General features: G+C 42.0%; 1 protein-coding gene across 1 annotated transcript in view; it reads right to left on the reverse strand.

Moving 5' to 3' along the window:
- The window catches only part of THBS2 (thrombospondin 2), a 45,994-nt gene extending 32,707 nt beyond the window's left edge, over positions 1–13,287 (reverse strand). Inside the window, exons 1-4 of the mRNA XM_027833286.3 lie at positions 12,971–13,287; positions 11,421–11,495; positions 9,957–10,513; positions 8,655–8,739 (exon numbers count right to left, since the gene is read on the reverse strand). Coding sequence (XP_027689087.2) covers positions 8,655–8,739; positions 9,957–10,513; positions 11,421–11,490 — 712 coding nt within the window. The 5' untranslated portion in view covers positions 11,491–11,495; positions 12,971–13,287. The remainder of the gene's footprint in view (positions 1–8,654; positions 8,740–9,956; positions 10,514–11,420; positions 11,496–12,970) is intronic.
- Positions 13,288–16,084: the final 2,797 nt, after the last annotated feature.

The following is a 16,084-nucleotide window of genomic DNA, read 5'->3' on the forward strand; positions in this document are numbered from 1 at the left end:
TGGAGTTTTGCCAGTGTGAGGACTACAGAATCAGGCCCTTTTTGTTCCCCCCTCTGAGTAAATGAGGGAACAACATGGTCCAATACTGAATGGAACCGAAGGATATCTTCCAGTTACAGTTTACTTCCCAAATTACTGAAGGTGTTAGGGCCAGACTCTTAGATGTTTAAGTGCAGTGCACTTCTAAGGGCAGGGAGAGTATAAGCAGCTTTTGCAACCTTTCTGCCCACTTAAGCCCTAGTGCTGCCTGAGTCTAGTTCAGGGACCAGTGCAATTTATAGAAGTCTCCAGTCTAGTCTAATGCTATGTACACACTGTAGCTTACGTTGCTATAAGTTACATTGCTCAGGGGTGTGAATAAGCCACCCCCCCGAACGACGTAAGTTACACCAACCTAAGCACCCGTATGGACAGCACTATGTGGCAGGATTGCTCCTCCCGCTGACACTCACGGGAGCTGGAGTAATTAAGTCGACGGAACAGCTCTCCCCCACCAGCTTAGAACATCTGCCCTAGCAGTGTTACAACGGCGCAGCTGCATCCGTGCAGCTGAGCTGCTGTAAGCTCTGTAGAGTAGCCATAGCCTAAGTTGCAATGGCTGGTGACAGCCCTCATAGGAGCTGTTACATTGACATGGAAACTCTGGAGTGAACTGTAGGCCCAGCTAAGACCAGGCTATAAATTGGCTCCGGGCACTTCAAATGTTCCCGAAGAAGGCAGATGTTCTACAAAATGCACTCGATGGTGCATTACGTAGGGATAATTGAACAAAGGCTTGGGAAGAGTTCTGAAGTCACAGTTTAAAAGTTCTCCCTGTGCATAGCAAATTGCTGGAAATCAGCATGACAGAAAACAGCAGAAATAATTCTTCCAAACATTTTGTGGCAAGAGGACTCTCTTTCTGCCAAAAGATTTTATTTAATGAAACTAGTTTTTTTAACAAACAATAATGATAATAAACAAGGACTAAAATCCTTCTCTGCACCATTGAGGTCCTTACTCAGTGTCTATTCGCTCCATAAATAGGTAAAGCTCCTTTTGACTTCAAAGGGAGCTTTGTGTGAGTAACAGCTACAGGATGTGGCCCAATACTGATCTCAGCTATATGGAAAGCTTTACTTCCCTGCCTTTCAGTAAAGATTCATTCACCATATTTAGTGTCAATATAGTACCTCAATCTGGTAAGGTGAACCAGAGCCTAACATAGCTTAGAGAGACTGATTTGAACATTCTGCCCTTCCTTAAATATTCCAAAGGAGAAATGCGTCCAGTGATTGCAATATAGCATATGATCACAAATGCATCAGCACCATTCCTCACTCTCAGCTCAATAAACAGCCACACGAGGTGAAAGGAATTTTAAAAAATGCAGCGAGGAGGCTGATTTTATTCTTGGTTACCTCATGGTTTGTGAATACCCTGTGACACAGTCGACTTTGAATTGTTTCCAGTTATCAAATTTTAAAATATTGGTATCTTAGCAACTAGGACAGAAAGAAACTACATATGTGGCACGATGGGCCAGAATCATCTGTGGTGTGACTCCCTTTACCTCAGTTGCCTTTTGATTCCTTGAAATGAATGCCGTTTTCTTACCATGAGGAAACATTAGGCTTCTATGATTCGCCATGTGATACTTTTCAAATCATTAATTTCATACTGTCAAGTCAATGGAGATTTTTGACTTGACCTGAGCATTTTAAGAACATTATTAAATCTGTAATCTTAACAGAGAGTGCAGTCCTAAACTATGTTAGAAGCATTACATCTACACTCCCTACTCCCCCCTGGCAATCTGCGAAAGAAGACACCTGGGGATTTCTGGAGAGTCAGCTCTACAGGGCTGGCTTCCTGCTCATTTCTTTAGGGCTAGATGACTCGCTTTGGAAGGTAAAGGTGCTGAAACTGCAAATGTTAATATACAGGTAAAACCGTGCATCTTTTCCCAAACACAACTCTCATTCCTCTGACCTGGCCGTGGGTGGGATTTTATTTTATGTATTTATTTAGCTTTTTTAAACATGCCTCTCCAAATCTCTGTGCACATGTATAAATCATTTTTTAAAATGCACACAATGCACATAATGCACACATTATAGTGAGGCTCCCTCACCCATCAACCCAATAGCTCCCTCCTGGACCACCTCTCTAGTCAGCCTTCCTCTCAGAAAGGGTTTAAAAATATATAGGCCTTGCCCTGTGCCCTGAAAGTCAACAAATGCAGGCCCCTTTCAGAAAAGCAACAGGAGTAATCCCAGAGTTGAGAGGTTTCAGAGGCATTTCATTGACAGTGCCTGGCCCCCCTCACATTTAAATCTGGAGTCAGTTTGCTCAGGCACCTCAGCTCAGCTGTCATGTAATCAGCGAAGGAGAAAGGAAGGGCAGCCTTCTGTTTCACGCATTGTCCTAAAGCTTGCAGGATCCCAGCCCTGCCACAGACTTTCTTGGGAAAATCATTTAATCTATCTGTGACTCAGTTCTCTTCCTGTAAAAGGGAGATAATCACATTCCCTTTCTCCTACCCTTTGTCTGTCTAGTCTATTTAGATGGGGGCATGGATTCTCTCTTCCTATGTGCTTGTACAGAACCTAGCAGAATAGAGACCTGAACCGGGTTGGATTCCCTAGATGCCACCATAATACAAATAAAGAATAATAATAATAAAAGTAGAGGTCTCTAGCTATTAAAGGTTTCATAAATCAAAACTAACTCCTTGAATTGCACCCAGGAAAATAGTGGAAGACATTGCCACACACTCCCAGCAAGAAACTCCTCTCAGTAAGTGGACAGCCGCATCCTGCAGTAGCTGAAGTTCCCTAGAGTTCACTAGAGATAGCCTCCAGTAGTGTACATTGCAGTAATCCAATCTGGAAGTAACACAGGCATGAATAACTGTGGCAACTCATGGTCCAAATTCTAAAGAATAGGTTGCAAGCTAATCAAGTGTAGACGGGACAAAGATTTCTTGGTCACTGCTGCTATCTGAACACCTAGAGGCAACTAAGGATCCAAAAAGACCCAATGCAGATCCACACGTCAGTCACATTTGGTCAATGTTCGGACAGACTAGCATCTGGGGCTTGATGAAGGTGTGTGTTGTTAATTGAAAGTAATTTGTCTTGGCATCAAACCATACCAAGGATTAACTAGTTGTTTTCTTATCTGAAAGTACAGCGATTGTCTAAATAGAGAATAGCCTTATGTGAAACCTAATTTAGATTTGTGCTGAAATACCAAGGTTCTGAAGTATAATCTGAAAGCTTGCTCCATGATGGATTTTCATAGATCCCAGAATGTGTTTTGCAAGAATGTCACAGGTCACAAAGGTTGAGACTATCTTCATGGTAGTTCCACGCAAGAAGCAACAAGAACTGCTAATATAAGGCTCCCCGGATGCAAAGAACAGTCCAAAGAACAGGAAGTAGCAGGGCCATTCTATATTCCTGCCTGCTCAGTGTTCCCATGGACATGCTGGTCCAGTGTCCTACACCTCCTGCCTCTCTCCAGAGTCCAAGTGATTAACAACCATTCCTGCCTCTCTCCAGGCTCCAAAAAAACATCCCTCAACCTTCCTACTTCCCAACCTTCTCAGTTCTCTCAGCTGTATTTTAAATGGTTTTCAAATAAAATGTTAAATTATCCCCAAACAAGTTTTGAACCTGCCAAACTTGATCAAATACTTCTAGTGTGTAGCATCACCATGCTCAGTTAAAGCCCTAGCCTTATTCTTTCACAAACCTCCCACAGAAGGGTGCAATCCAGCCAAGGGGAAGGGCAGGAGCACAAGCCAACCTGGACAGAAACCGTGCTGTTGAGCTTGCAGGCAGCTCCCGGCACATTTGCAGAATTCCCTGCCAGTATCAGTGATAGCTGCTAACCCAGAGCTGCAGCAGAAACAATCACTTTCTGTCACAAACATGGACCAAAAGTTCATAATGGGAAGGTGGCCCTTGTCCATATAATAATAAGCCAGAACATCAATATGTACCTTAAACTGGAAGAGGCACATACAGGCTTGGCCTGAATAGCAATCCTGTGTTCCCTTTCCCCTTACTCAACATCAGATCATTAAGATGATTTGAAATACAGAATGTTACACCCCCATCAATATGTTGCAGTGCATTAAGGAATGCAGCACAGTGTGGCATGTGTTAAACTTGTTAGTCAAGTGAGTAGTATATCACCAATGGCTTTTCTACTGTGGTAATTAAGCTACATGGGCAGCGTCATGAAGCTGCTAACTACAACCATGTGTGTGGCATGTCTCATGTTACTCACATGCATGCCACAAAATGACGCGACTTCACCTCATGTATTTGAATGAGGAATTTCATTCCATTGTGTTCAATTTAGGGTTGTAAAATAAAAATAAGAACATTATTAATTGGTCTGTTGACCCACCTTCTTCCAGAGAGGGTGAAAAAAACAAATGTGTGTAATGTACCTGATTTGTAGCTGTTGTGTTTGTACCCCAGACATAGCTGACGGATATGGCTGGGGGAGGAACACCTGTAGCAAAACAACTCCCTAGTTGACTAAACAACTGCAATTGCTGAAGTGTGCAAGGTATTCCAGCTAAGGTTAGTATCAGCATGCAGTACTGTCATAATTTTCCTTCTACTTTCTCTTTATAGTATGTTTCCATGGGTTTTGGCATGATCCAATCTACTTTTAATGACACTATTTCCCTTCTTAGTAATCTTCCAACACAAATAGAGAAGATCTGGAGATCCGCTCTGTATTGGCACAACAGATCATGCCATTATATCCTCATCTAGGTGGAGAGGGTTCTGTCAGTCCCTTAATTACATCAATTACTCTAGATTTCAGAGCTCTGCCTTGTGGATCAGATGGTTTAATGTGGTCCTTGGTGTCCACATGAGCTTGATATTTACAAAGCTCACTCTTTGCTGGGGAATGAGGGAAGTGATGCCTGAACTTTGGCATCCTGGAAGCCAGCCTTCTGCTTTACTCTGAATGCACCATGGCATAAACCAAAAGAAGATTTACACTTTCTCATACCTGTCCCTTCACCCACACATGTCCTGCCACTAACAAGGGAGCCATGGATAAAACTGATCACAGGTTTTGATTTGCTCTCTATTCAGAATGGAAACATTAGCAATGAGATGTTTCCCCTCCTACTCCCTCCTCCCTTTTACCATTCAGCAATGGCGGGAAAGGTAGGTATGACTTATGTAGAGTTCTCGCCTAACCCGAGCAAAGGAACCTGCTTAAATGAAATGTGCCACAATGATCGAATGATAGTAGGCCTTGATGCCTATGCTGCCTAAAGTAAGATACTCAACTATCAAGCCTACAAATGTTTAAAACACCCATCACTACAGTATCTAAGAGCTCGATCCACAAGTGGACTTAGGTACGTAGCTGCTACTTTAGGCACCACTGAGGTCCTCAAAACCCCTGCTCAGCTGCCACCTAGGTTTGTAGATTGCCAAAGCCCCTAGGCACCTAAATTTCCACCATTACAATTCCCTGGGGGGCTGCTCCTTGTTGTTTGTTTTGTCAATGAAACCATTTGCCACAAATATGAAAAAAACAGCCCCTTGGTAAAGGGCATTAAAACACATTCTGAACTAGAACACAAAATAGCTTTGTATGCTGATGATACCTTGTTGTATTTTCAGGATCCAGAAGCCGCATTAAAATTTATAGAACAATTGACTCCAGAATTTGGGCAGGTATCAGGCTTCAGAATACTCTACAATCAATCTGAAATGTTAGGAATTAATATTCCCAAAAGGGTCAAAACAAACTGTTGTCAGCTACGTAAATTTAAACAGGCAAGAAATTGTTAAAATATTTAGGATAAATATTGTGGAGAAATATAAAAATCTTTTTAAGGCAAATTATTCTCCCTGTGGAATACAGTAATAAAAGACTCGGAGGAATGGAACAAATATTAAATTTCTTAGCTAAATAGGTAAAAATTAATATCCTCATAGAGTTACTATTTTTGTTTCAGTGCATCCCTACTGGTATCCCTGCCGTGACATTAAAAACACGGCGAGATACACTATTAAAATGTATATGGAAATGGAAGAGACAAAGGGTGAGTGCTATAGTTCTGTGTAAGCCTACAAAGTGGGGTGGACTAGCATGCCTCAATTTGGTTTATTATCATTATGCATTGAAATAAAAGATGTGATTGATTTGGTTAACAATAGACCATCCAAACACTGAGTAAAATTCAAACAAAACTGGAAGACAAATATAGCTATTCATAGTAATTGTTGGGTTAAAAAGAAATATCACCCGTTCATCCAAACGACCACAGCTTTAGATAATGTTTTTAAATTCCTGTTTTTAAATTCCTGTCCTCTCCCTTAGCTACTTTCAGTAATAATCAGGAATTTATCCTTAGGAAATTTCAAAGTGGCTATTTGTTGTGGGTAACAGCTGATATTACTCAGTTTGGACAGCTGTTTCTAGGTACTGATCTGAATGATACCAACAGATATGTGATGTAAATAATATAAACAGATGGGATTTTCATTATTTACAAGCCAAACATTTTATTGTAAATCTGGACACAGGGCAGCTCTGTCTAGACTTTCAACTATATTTGAGGAGTTGATGCAGGAGCAAGCTGGAACAAAAGGTTTAATTTCTAAGATACATACAATTTTGATTGAAAAAGCTGTTCCTGAGAAAACAACCCAGAGGAAAGATGGGAGAGGGATCTGGACAAAGAAACTGATCTGGATGAGCAGGTCTCTGTATGAGAGAGGGGATATACATCTTCAATTTGTGTGGTTCATAAAGAACATTTTAATAAATTATTGCATAAATGGCATTTTGGCTCCAATTAAGAGCCATCAGATTTTTGCTGCTAGGGAGACGCTCTGTTAGAGGGGTTGTGGGGAAAGGGGGACATACTTGCACATATGGTGGTTGTGTCCAGGAATTAGAGAGTTTAGGGAGGAAATTATTTAAAAGATTCTTCTTATGACAAAATGCTGTCTTCCTAGAAATCCCCTGGGCCTCTTACTTAATGTTCCAGTACAGGATCTCTCTTATAAACAGAATGACAATTTCATTTCATTTTTTATTGTTAGCATCAAGACTTTGAATTGCACATTATTGGAAACATCTGACTTCTCCTGTGGAATTAATCAAATATGGAGTGTCTTTGTAGTAGAAAAGTTTCATACCAAGTTCACACACAAGAGAAGTGCCAAAAGAGGATAGGTATTTAGACATTTGGTCACCTTTTTTAGAGTAGAGTACTCAGTGGAGGAGGTCTCCCCAGCCAGCAAGCCAGAATCTTTAGCCAGGTTCTTTGAATATTAACCTGATCCTTAATAAGTGATGTACGATGTACTATGTTAACATTTTATCATAACTTTGCCTTAATAAAATGTTTCAAAAATTCCCTAAGTGCATGCAAGGTCAATCAGCTAGGCATCCTAGGAACATATCTAACCCCACACAAAGTGGCTACAGGAGGAGTTGGTGTCCACTTTATAACTTTTATCCTAGTGGTTAGAGCACTCACCCAGCATGTGGGTTCAATTCCCACCTCTGCCTGATATGGAATAGTGGTTTGGACTTGGGTCTCTCCCCTCTCAACACAATTCTTTAAGCACTAGGTATTCTAGGGCAGGACTTTCTCAGCCTCTCTTGATGGAACTGTTCCACCACGTATAAATAACTAAATATTCATTGGTGTGAGGGGACACCCCTAAGCGGCACAGTTATACTGACATAAGAGCAGGGCAGAGTCTAAGTTCCCCACCGACTCGGCCAAAGCGTCATTCTCACTCACTCTCTGGCCCAATTAATACTTTTTTTGAACCACAACCGACGAAGATTCAGCCACAACACCCTTTCAATAATATGTCCAATAGATTTGGCACCTAACAATTTCACTTCCTTAAAACTTGCCCCAGGTCACACAGTGAGCCAGTCAAATAGCCAGGATTAGAACCCAGACATGTGATTGCTAGGCTGTCTCTACTACTGCAGCACTCGTACAGCTACGCTACTGTAGCGCTTCTGGTGTAGAGCTTCTGCTCTAAGCTGATCAGAGAGAGCTCTCCTGTCAGCTTAATATCTCCTGCCTCTGGGAGAGGTGGTAGCTATGTCGGCGGGAGAGCATAGCACTGTCCACACCGGCACTTATGTCAGTATAACTTATGTCACTCAGAGGTATGCATTATTCACATAAATGACACTGAAGTGTAGACACATCCCCAATCCCTTGCTCTAATCGTCGGAGAACATTCCTTCATGGAAGTACATGGATATTTGCACATATACTAAATTTTTTTTCCAACTTTCAATAACTTTCTCCTTGGTCATTAGCTTTTCCCCAACCTGCACATAAAGAACGAAAATTCTAAATCTGAGCAGCAGGGATAAAAGATCAGAGCATCTGGCAGAAGCAATATTTTGATTATATCTATTCACTACCTTCATAACAAAGTTTACAACAATTTGCTTTGCTTGTCACTGCCAAACAATGTTCATTGCCAGCAATTCCAAACCTTCCAGAGACATGTTCTACCTCTGCCCCAATTCACACTGGCTTCAATGGGAGCTATGCCATGGTTTGAGGTTAATATATGAACCTTGGGCTTCTTCATTTTCAGACTCAATTGAACACTGATAGTGTGAAAAAATATACGTACTTGTCTGGCTCCTCTGACATCCTTTGTTACGCAGAACATCCTCTACTGAAGTATCAAATATTAAATAAATATTTTGAATTAGACCCTGTAATTAAAGAAAACAACTTTCAGATCAATTCAGGATTAAATTTATAGCACTGGGATTTTTGTATGTATTCTCCTCCACCTACCAACCTCCCCAGTCTATTGGCTGGATTTAATCTCACGTAAATACTCAAAAGTAATTTAGGATACAATCCATGAGAAGTACATACTAAAAGTTAACTTTGATAACTTGGTTACGTTATTATTTATTATACTAATGAAGTGCAAAAGGAAGCATTTTTTTCAGAATGAGTCATGATAAAGTAATATTTGACGAGATTTTCATGCTACTGTCTTGTGAGTTCGAATCTCTATTTCCATACAATTCGTAGCACAGTGGGTTGCAAGGCACTGGCTTTTCAACTCTGGAGAGAAGAGTTCATGTTTGATTTCAGGTATAAAGAATTAGACGGCTCAACCTATCCCCTAAAGAACTTTGTACAAATCACTAGAGCAGGGTAGGAGCTGGATTTTTCATTTTGCAGGAAAATCCACAATTTCAAAATGGTTTCCATTCTGAAATGGAACAAAATCAAAAAATTTGAAATTTTGCTTGAAACAAAATCCCCCCCCGAAATCTTGGGTCAATCAAACTGTTTCATTCCAATTTTGACTTTGAAAATTTTATTTTATATCAAAGAAATTTTTTAAAATTGAAACAAAAGTCACTTAAAATTAGAAAATCAAAATGTCCTGTTCTGAAAAGGTTGAAATGGAATGTCTCAACCTTGTCTAAATGTTTTTTAACATTTTTCTTTTGAAATGAAATTTCACCAAAATTGACACATTTCCATGAAATGTTTTACTTTCACTGATCCGGTGTTTTCTGACAGAAAATGTTCTGCTGGAAAATTTTTGACCAGCTCTAAAATTCACTGCAAAATATGGCATGCTTGACACTCTGCTATGGGAAGCCTCACAAATGGGAAAAAGGGCTGTTGGACACTGCATGGGGAAACTTATACAGAGATGGAGTGCATTTTGCCTGGCTCTAGACTGTGCTGTATCAGTCCTTCACTTTCATGAGGACTAAGATTCATATAATTCACCCCAAGCAACCAAATAAAAGACACACTGGAGCAAATTCTGTTCTTTCACATGCTTCCCCATTGACTTTGGAGTGCATGTGAAAGTAGAATTGGGCCCATTGTCTTCTAATATTAAATGTAGCTAAATTCTTTACCTCACCACTGACCCTAACGCTTTCACGTTACCTACCCTGAAATGGTTCTCTCGAATGGACCCCTTTGTCACATACATTCTACTGTTCTCTGCTTTCAGCTGCTCATAGAAAGGCTCCTCCAGGATGAAGCTGTCAATAAGGTCACAACCAACATAGAGGCTGTAGTTCTCTCCTGTTACTTGCACTGTGATGTTCTTCCACTGTGAGTCTGCTAGGTCCACATCTTCCAAGGAAATCACATTCTGGGAGCCATCTGCCCAATAGATAAGGTCCAGGGTATTGGCTCGGCCATTGGAAATAATCTCAAACTGTCTCTGTGAGATGCCAGGGCCCTCTAAAGCAATGATAGTACCTCTGGATTGCCTGTCCTGCTTTAGGGTGGCTGAAAGAATAAAGCCCTCATTTTTCCGAATGAGTTTGAGAATCTGTTTGAATTTCTCTGGGTTAAATGGAGGTATGAAGTCAAATCGGATGAAACGATATGCTGGGACGGTGGGATTTGGACCCCGAAATAATTTTGCTCCAATTGTCTTTCGGTTTATGTTACTGATTTGAAATAAGTCAAACGTAGTCTCATCTTCCTTGTTACCATCTGTAAAAGTCAATAGCATGTAGCAATGTGAATACAAAAATGGGCATAAGGGAAAATAAGCGTGCATAGTACACCCAATAATTCTAACAATTTGATAGACACTAGCATGTTTGCTACCTGTCAGGCACAATAAACCCATTACTTCCAACTGCTTGGAAGATCGAAGCACATGTGCTATATTTGGCATGGCACAATAAACAGCATTTCCATCTATTTAGCACTTTCATCTATTTGGCAACTTTATATGTAAAAAAATCCTCAGTGAAAGTGAACAAAATTCCATATACATAAACATGCTTATTTTTACAAGGACAGGATTTCAAGCTACCTACTCTAACTCTCAGTGAAGAAGAATCAAATTATGAACACCCACCATGTTACAACAGGTTAGCTCTCAAGAAGAGGGTAGAGTTACACGAGATATGAATTTTGCCCAGGAGGCCACCTGGAAATGAATATCTGGCATTGTGCCATTTTACACCCAGCCTGGATTTGATCCATAGAGATTTTCTTCTCTCTAATTTCTGACAAAGCAGCTCCCGTCCACCCAGTCCATTAAGTCTCATATTACATACACATTACAGAAGGAAATCATTTAGCAATTAAGAATAGGTAAATTTAGGTCAATGCTCAGTAGGGGAAAACTATTTTTTATATATTTCTTTTATCAATAATAGGTAAATGTTATCATCCAAATGTGCCAGTAGTAATAAGACTTATCTTAAAGTTTTTGTGTTACTTTGTTCATTTTAATCAGGTTTTCCTTAGATTATGCTCCTACTGGATTGTCTCCAGTGGTTTAGCTGTCTCATTTTTAAAGTCAACATTTAGCTTTGCAAATTACTGTCATTTCTCCTTGCTTTCAAATGCCTCAAGCTTCAGGAAGTTAGGAAGTTTCAGGACTTACCCTGAGCATTTGAAGAAGCCCACAAAGTTAGCAAGACAATTAGCCACAACAGCCTGCTCCTCTGTAGCATAACTCCTATGAATAAACAAAAAAATCAGTTAGGAAAACGTTCTTTTTCTATTGTAAAGACCTTCAAATGCCTCATGGACTGTAATGAAAAAAAACTCAGACCAAAAGCAATTCTGTTTATATCCAACAGCACATATAAAATACAATAAAATCTCTAATTCACAGTATTTCTCTTCCTGTTTGTTTGCGGTTTGCTTGTTGGTTCATTTTAAGATGAAACAGGATGTTTGCGATTAAGAGTTCTGCTGCTTCTCCCTTATATGTGGTCATGCTCTTATGTTTATGACATCACAGTTGTGTGCTCTGGACTTGATTTTTGACATCAAATGCAGAGCATGATGATTTCAAGTGAATTCTTAAAAATAAAGATCCTGTATTTATGCACATGTCCCTAAAGGAAAGATATACAGAAAATCTATGCTATGTGAGCAGAATTTTCCTCAAGGTTTTTCCATGAGACATCATCAAGGCTTTACATGACAGGATAGACAGTATACTAGTTGTTCCATCTTAACTCCACTTTGAATCACAACATATACCTGAATTCTTTGCAAGATAATGGAATTTCATGAGTTCTATTCAACTTTTTAACATGTCACTTTAGAAAGTCACACACACAATATTTATCTCAATGCTGACTTTTAGGTAGATAGCAATCCCTTTAGGTATTCCTGTATGGTTATGGAGATGTGTAAGCAGTATATTTGCATTTTCATCTAAACTTGTGTATGTACATGCATGTCTGTTAAACAGAGCAAACCCAGTTTGCCAGCTGTACTGTATAGACACACTATTTCAAGATACGAGTATGCTATCTTGACACTTTAAAAAATGTCTAACCTACATTTCCAAAAAAGCTCAGGGACATTCTCTTTTACACAAAGTCAAACTTTCAATATAAAACTATAAGTGTTTGCTGTTCAGGACATTACTACAAAACCATTTATCTGCAAAAAAAAATTTTTGGGGGAGGGGTAGCTAAAAATCCTGTTTCAAGTACATTTTGACAGATGCAACACTAGTCATTTACAAATATTTTCTTTTCTATCTAATGTACATATTATGGTAGATAGGATACAATGAGCAGTAGTATAACAAACGTGTTTACACCCCATTTCTAAATGCTGTTTCTGTAATCGTATTATCTACCTCACTAACCATCACCAGGAAAGATGTCCTATAATCTGTTTGTGCAAAAAATTAACCTGTACTGTATGTGCACAAAGCATGAATACTAGTTAACACGAAGTATTTAGGGGACAAAATTCCCAGCTATCATCACAGCTGAAAAGATAGTCGTCCAAAAGAAAGATGGATTGAATAACAGATGCTCTAATACTGAGCTAAGCAGACCTAAGAGGAGATGGAGGGACAGACAGATAAGCAGACAGACAAATCCATCACCCACAGCTAATAACAGCAGCTTTCTGCCAATCGCGGCATTTACAGATGTGAACTCTTAAAAGGTGTCCCCCCCTTACCCGGTATAAAAGGCTCTGCTGCTGCTCTTTTATCGTTCACGCTCTGAATCAAATCCAAAAAGAAAGAGAGCGGGAGTTATTTGAAAAAGCGAAGTGCAAACTCCAAGTTTCCTCGGGGCTGCAGAAACCGCTGTAGCCTGGCTGAGATTCCTTCCAGTGGCTTGCGAGGGGCTGCTCTCCGCTTTTATATACTCTCCTTCGCATGTACTGCTGTCAATCAGCCACACGAGGAAGCGCTTTTGCATTCATTCCTCCGCAGGAATGACATAATTCCCGTTTCTGACCTGACAATTTGCTCTCGCCTACCTGGAAGGCGATCCCAGCTCCAGCCCCCCAGCGCCATCCCGCCCCGCCCCCTCTCCTGTTTCTACAAGGGACGGTCCTGAGCTGGGGCAAGGGAGGAGCAAGACGAAGCAAAAAGGGACGTCACTCTCTTACTTTCCCTAGCCTTCTGGCAGGACAGGAAGCGCCCTGCATTTCCCTCCTCTCTTGGGAAGAGGAGCCCGGCGCCTCCAGCCCTGGCTCTGACTAGGGTGAACGCGAGGAACGCGGCGGGAAGCGGCGACGCCGCCTTCCCTGGGACTGGCGCGAGACGAGGCCACCGCACGGCGCCCTGCCCCCAAGGGCGTCCTTCGCCTCGATCGCCCCGCAACTTCTCGCTTAGCTCAGACCTTCGCCGTGCGCCCGGAAATCGGCCGGGCTCTGCCAATTCCCCTCGGGTCGCCCCGTGCAATCACCACATTCCCCCCCTCCAGCCAGAACCCCCTTTCTTTTTATGACCCGGAACCTTCGCTTTTAAACACACCGCGAAAGTTGCATCGCAAAAGTTGGGTGCCCCCCTTAAGTCGTTTAAAACGCACCGGCAACCGAGCTGGGGAACGGACTGTCTGAAAATAGAAGGCAAGAAAGCCAGAAAGGGCGCAAACTGAATCGGCCCTGGCCTCCTTGAAAAAAAAAATGGGGGGAGAGAGAGAGGGGAAGGGGTCCTTTCGGGTTGTCTGTCTCTTGAGGGCTGCCCGGCGTTGCATTTGGATAACACCTCAGCCCCCTCACACGTGGGAGCCTTTGTTTTCGGGATCGGAGAGAAGAGGAGCGCTCGGCATGAATGAGGGAAGCAGTGGGCTGTGTGTTGCCAGAGAAAGCGGGTCGATGGCTAAAGTATTGTATCCAGTATATGACTCTGCTGCCTATATGCAGTGCAACGTGATTGTCCACACACACTTCATAGCGCAAGCTGGTGCGCGTTAGACAGCCCTGCCTGGGGGTTATTTAGTACATGCTTATTCATCGGTTGCAGTGCTGTGTATTATTGTATGTATCCCAGCAGAGCTCTCTCTCATCACCCCCCCCCCCCCCCAAAATGTATGCACTTAAAAAAAAAAGAAAGAAAGAAAGGGAAAGTCGTGTCTGACGTGAAATTCTTTCCCTTCTTCTAGCTACATTGGCTCCTTGGCAGCCATACTTGCGGAATAAACCTGGCCCTCATTAGCTGGGTCGGTGGATGGCTGGAGGCCCGCCAGCAGCAGCCGCCGCTCTCCAGCTCCAGCGTCAGGCTGTGGATGAGGGTCGAAGAACGGGGGGCGGCGGGGGGGGGGGGGGGGGGGGGAAATGTATGTTTCACTCCTGGAAACCCTGGCACGTTCCGGGAAGTTGCACCGCAATGTGACACCAGCGCCGAGACAAAGCCAGGGAAAATACCTCAACGTGCAAACACAGGCATGCTCCCCAGGACATTGGGGGGCGGGGGGGAGCTGCAGGCAGGAAATTCTTCACTTTCCCTCCCCCCACCTCCAGGAACAATTTTTGGTTGATTTTATGAAGCTGAGTACCTTGAATAAAGTGGCCGAGGAAATCACCTTTCCTTCTGCCATTGTTTACCTTTGATGCTGCTGGTGATTGATTGTGATACTTTTCAAGACATTGGATATACAGGAGTCTTCTCCACTGCTGAAGACCATTGAGTCAACAGCCTCCTAAGCGATCCACTGTATGTCTGTCCTGTAATGTAAGCCATGGCTTAGTAGAACTCCAGTTAGCAGACCCAACCTCTACACTCATTTGTAACCCCAGGTTCAGAACTGCTAAACTCTGAGTCCCAACCTGGCACTCCAGGGTCTACACTGCCTTATGGGAGCCTGAATCCAACTCCAGGGTAGCTGCCCTACTCCTGCTCCCATTTAAGGCAACAACCACCAGTCTCCTATTATCATCATGGAAGTATCATCTGCTTTTTAATGTAACCCACCCCTGCAAGTGGGTCCCGCACAGGAAAGTTAAAACCTGTACACAGATCATCCTTCCTAGGCAACCTACTGTTTTGAAAGACCAACTCAAAGTGGTCTCCAAACATGACTACTATCCTACTCCACTTTGATTAGAAGACCCCATGCTTTAAGCAACAGATTTTTTATTAGACACCTCACCATCCAGATTAATTCTCAAACAACAGAGTGAATAGTCAGCAGTCTGCAGAACCTTTCCTAGGGAACAATATGAACACCATTTTGAAAACCAAGAAGTGGAAGATGGGGATGCCAGGTGGTGGGGTGGCTCCATGACACTGATTCTGCCACTGAGCACCTGAGCCAAAGCCCACTGAAATCAGCTGAAAGATTCCCATTGGCTTCAGTGGGCCTGGGATCAGGTCCAAAGTGGTGTTCAAAATGAAGAAATTGGAGAACCACCCGTATGTACCATTATATAGGAAATACTATGATAGAAGTAAGAACTGGTCAAAATATGGAGAGAAATTATGAAGATGTCATCAGCTATTTTTGTTGAAATTCAATTTCAGTGAAAAAATGTTGAAATTTCAAAATTAAAAATAATCAGGAACAGCTGTGTTTGAAATTAGACCTCAGAGCAAGGATCCCTGCCTTTCCCTTTGCCAGAGAACCTCCTCCCAGATTGGGCTCCCTCTACTGACCTATGTGAGAAGTGTGAACCAGGGAACTTTCCCCTTTCTTTTTCTCCCAGGGGCCAAGGGGGAAGGGAGGAAGGGGGAGAGACAAGCTGCTGGGTTGTTTTTTTTTTTCTCTCAAATGAAGGACAGACCAAAGCACTGGTTTTAAGTGACTTCAGAGAATCCTTAGTAGCAAATGGGATAACGTTTGT

This window comes from Chelonia mydas, chromosome 3 (genome assembly GCF_015237465.2).
Source record: "Chelonia mydas isolate rCheMyd1 chromosome 3, rCheMyd1.pri.v2, whole genome shotgun sequence".
In the NCBI taxonomy this organism is placed as follows: Eukaryota; Metazoa; Chordata; order Testudines; family Cheloniidae; genus Chelonia; species Chelonia mydas.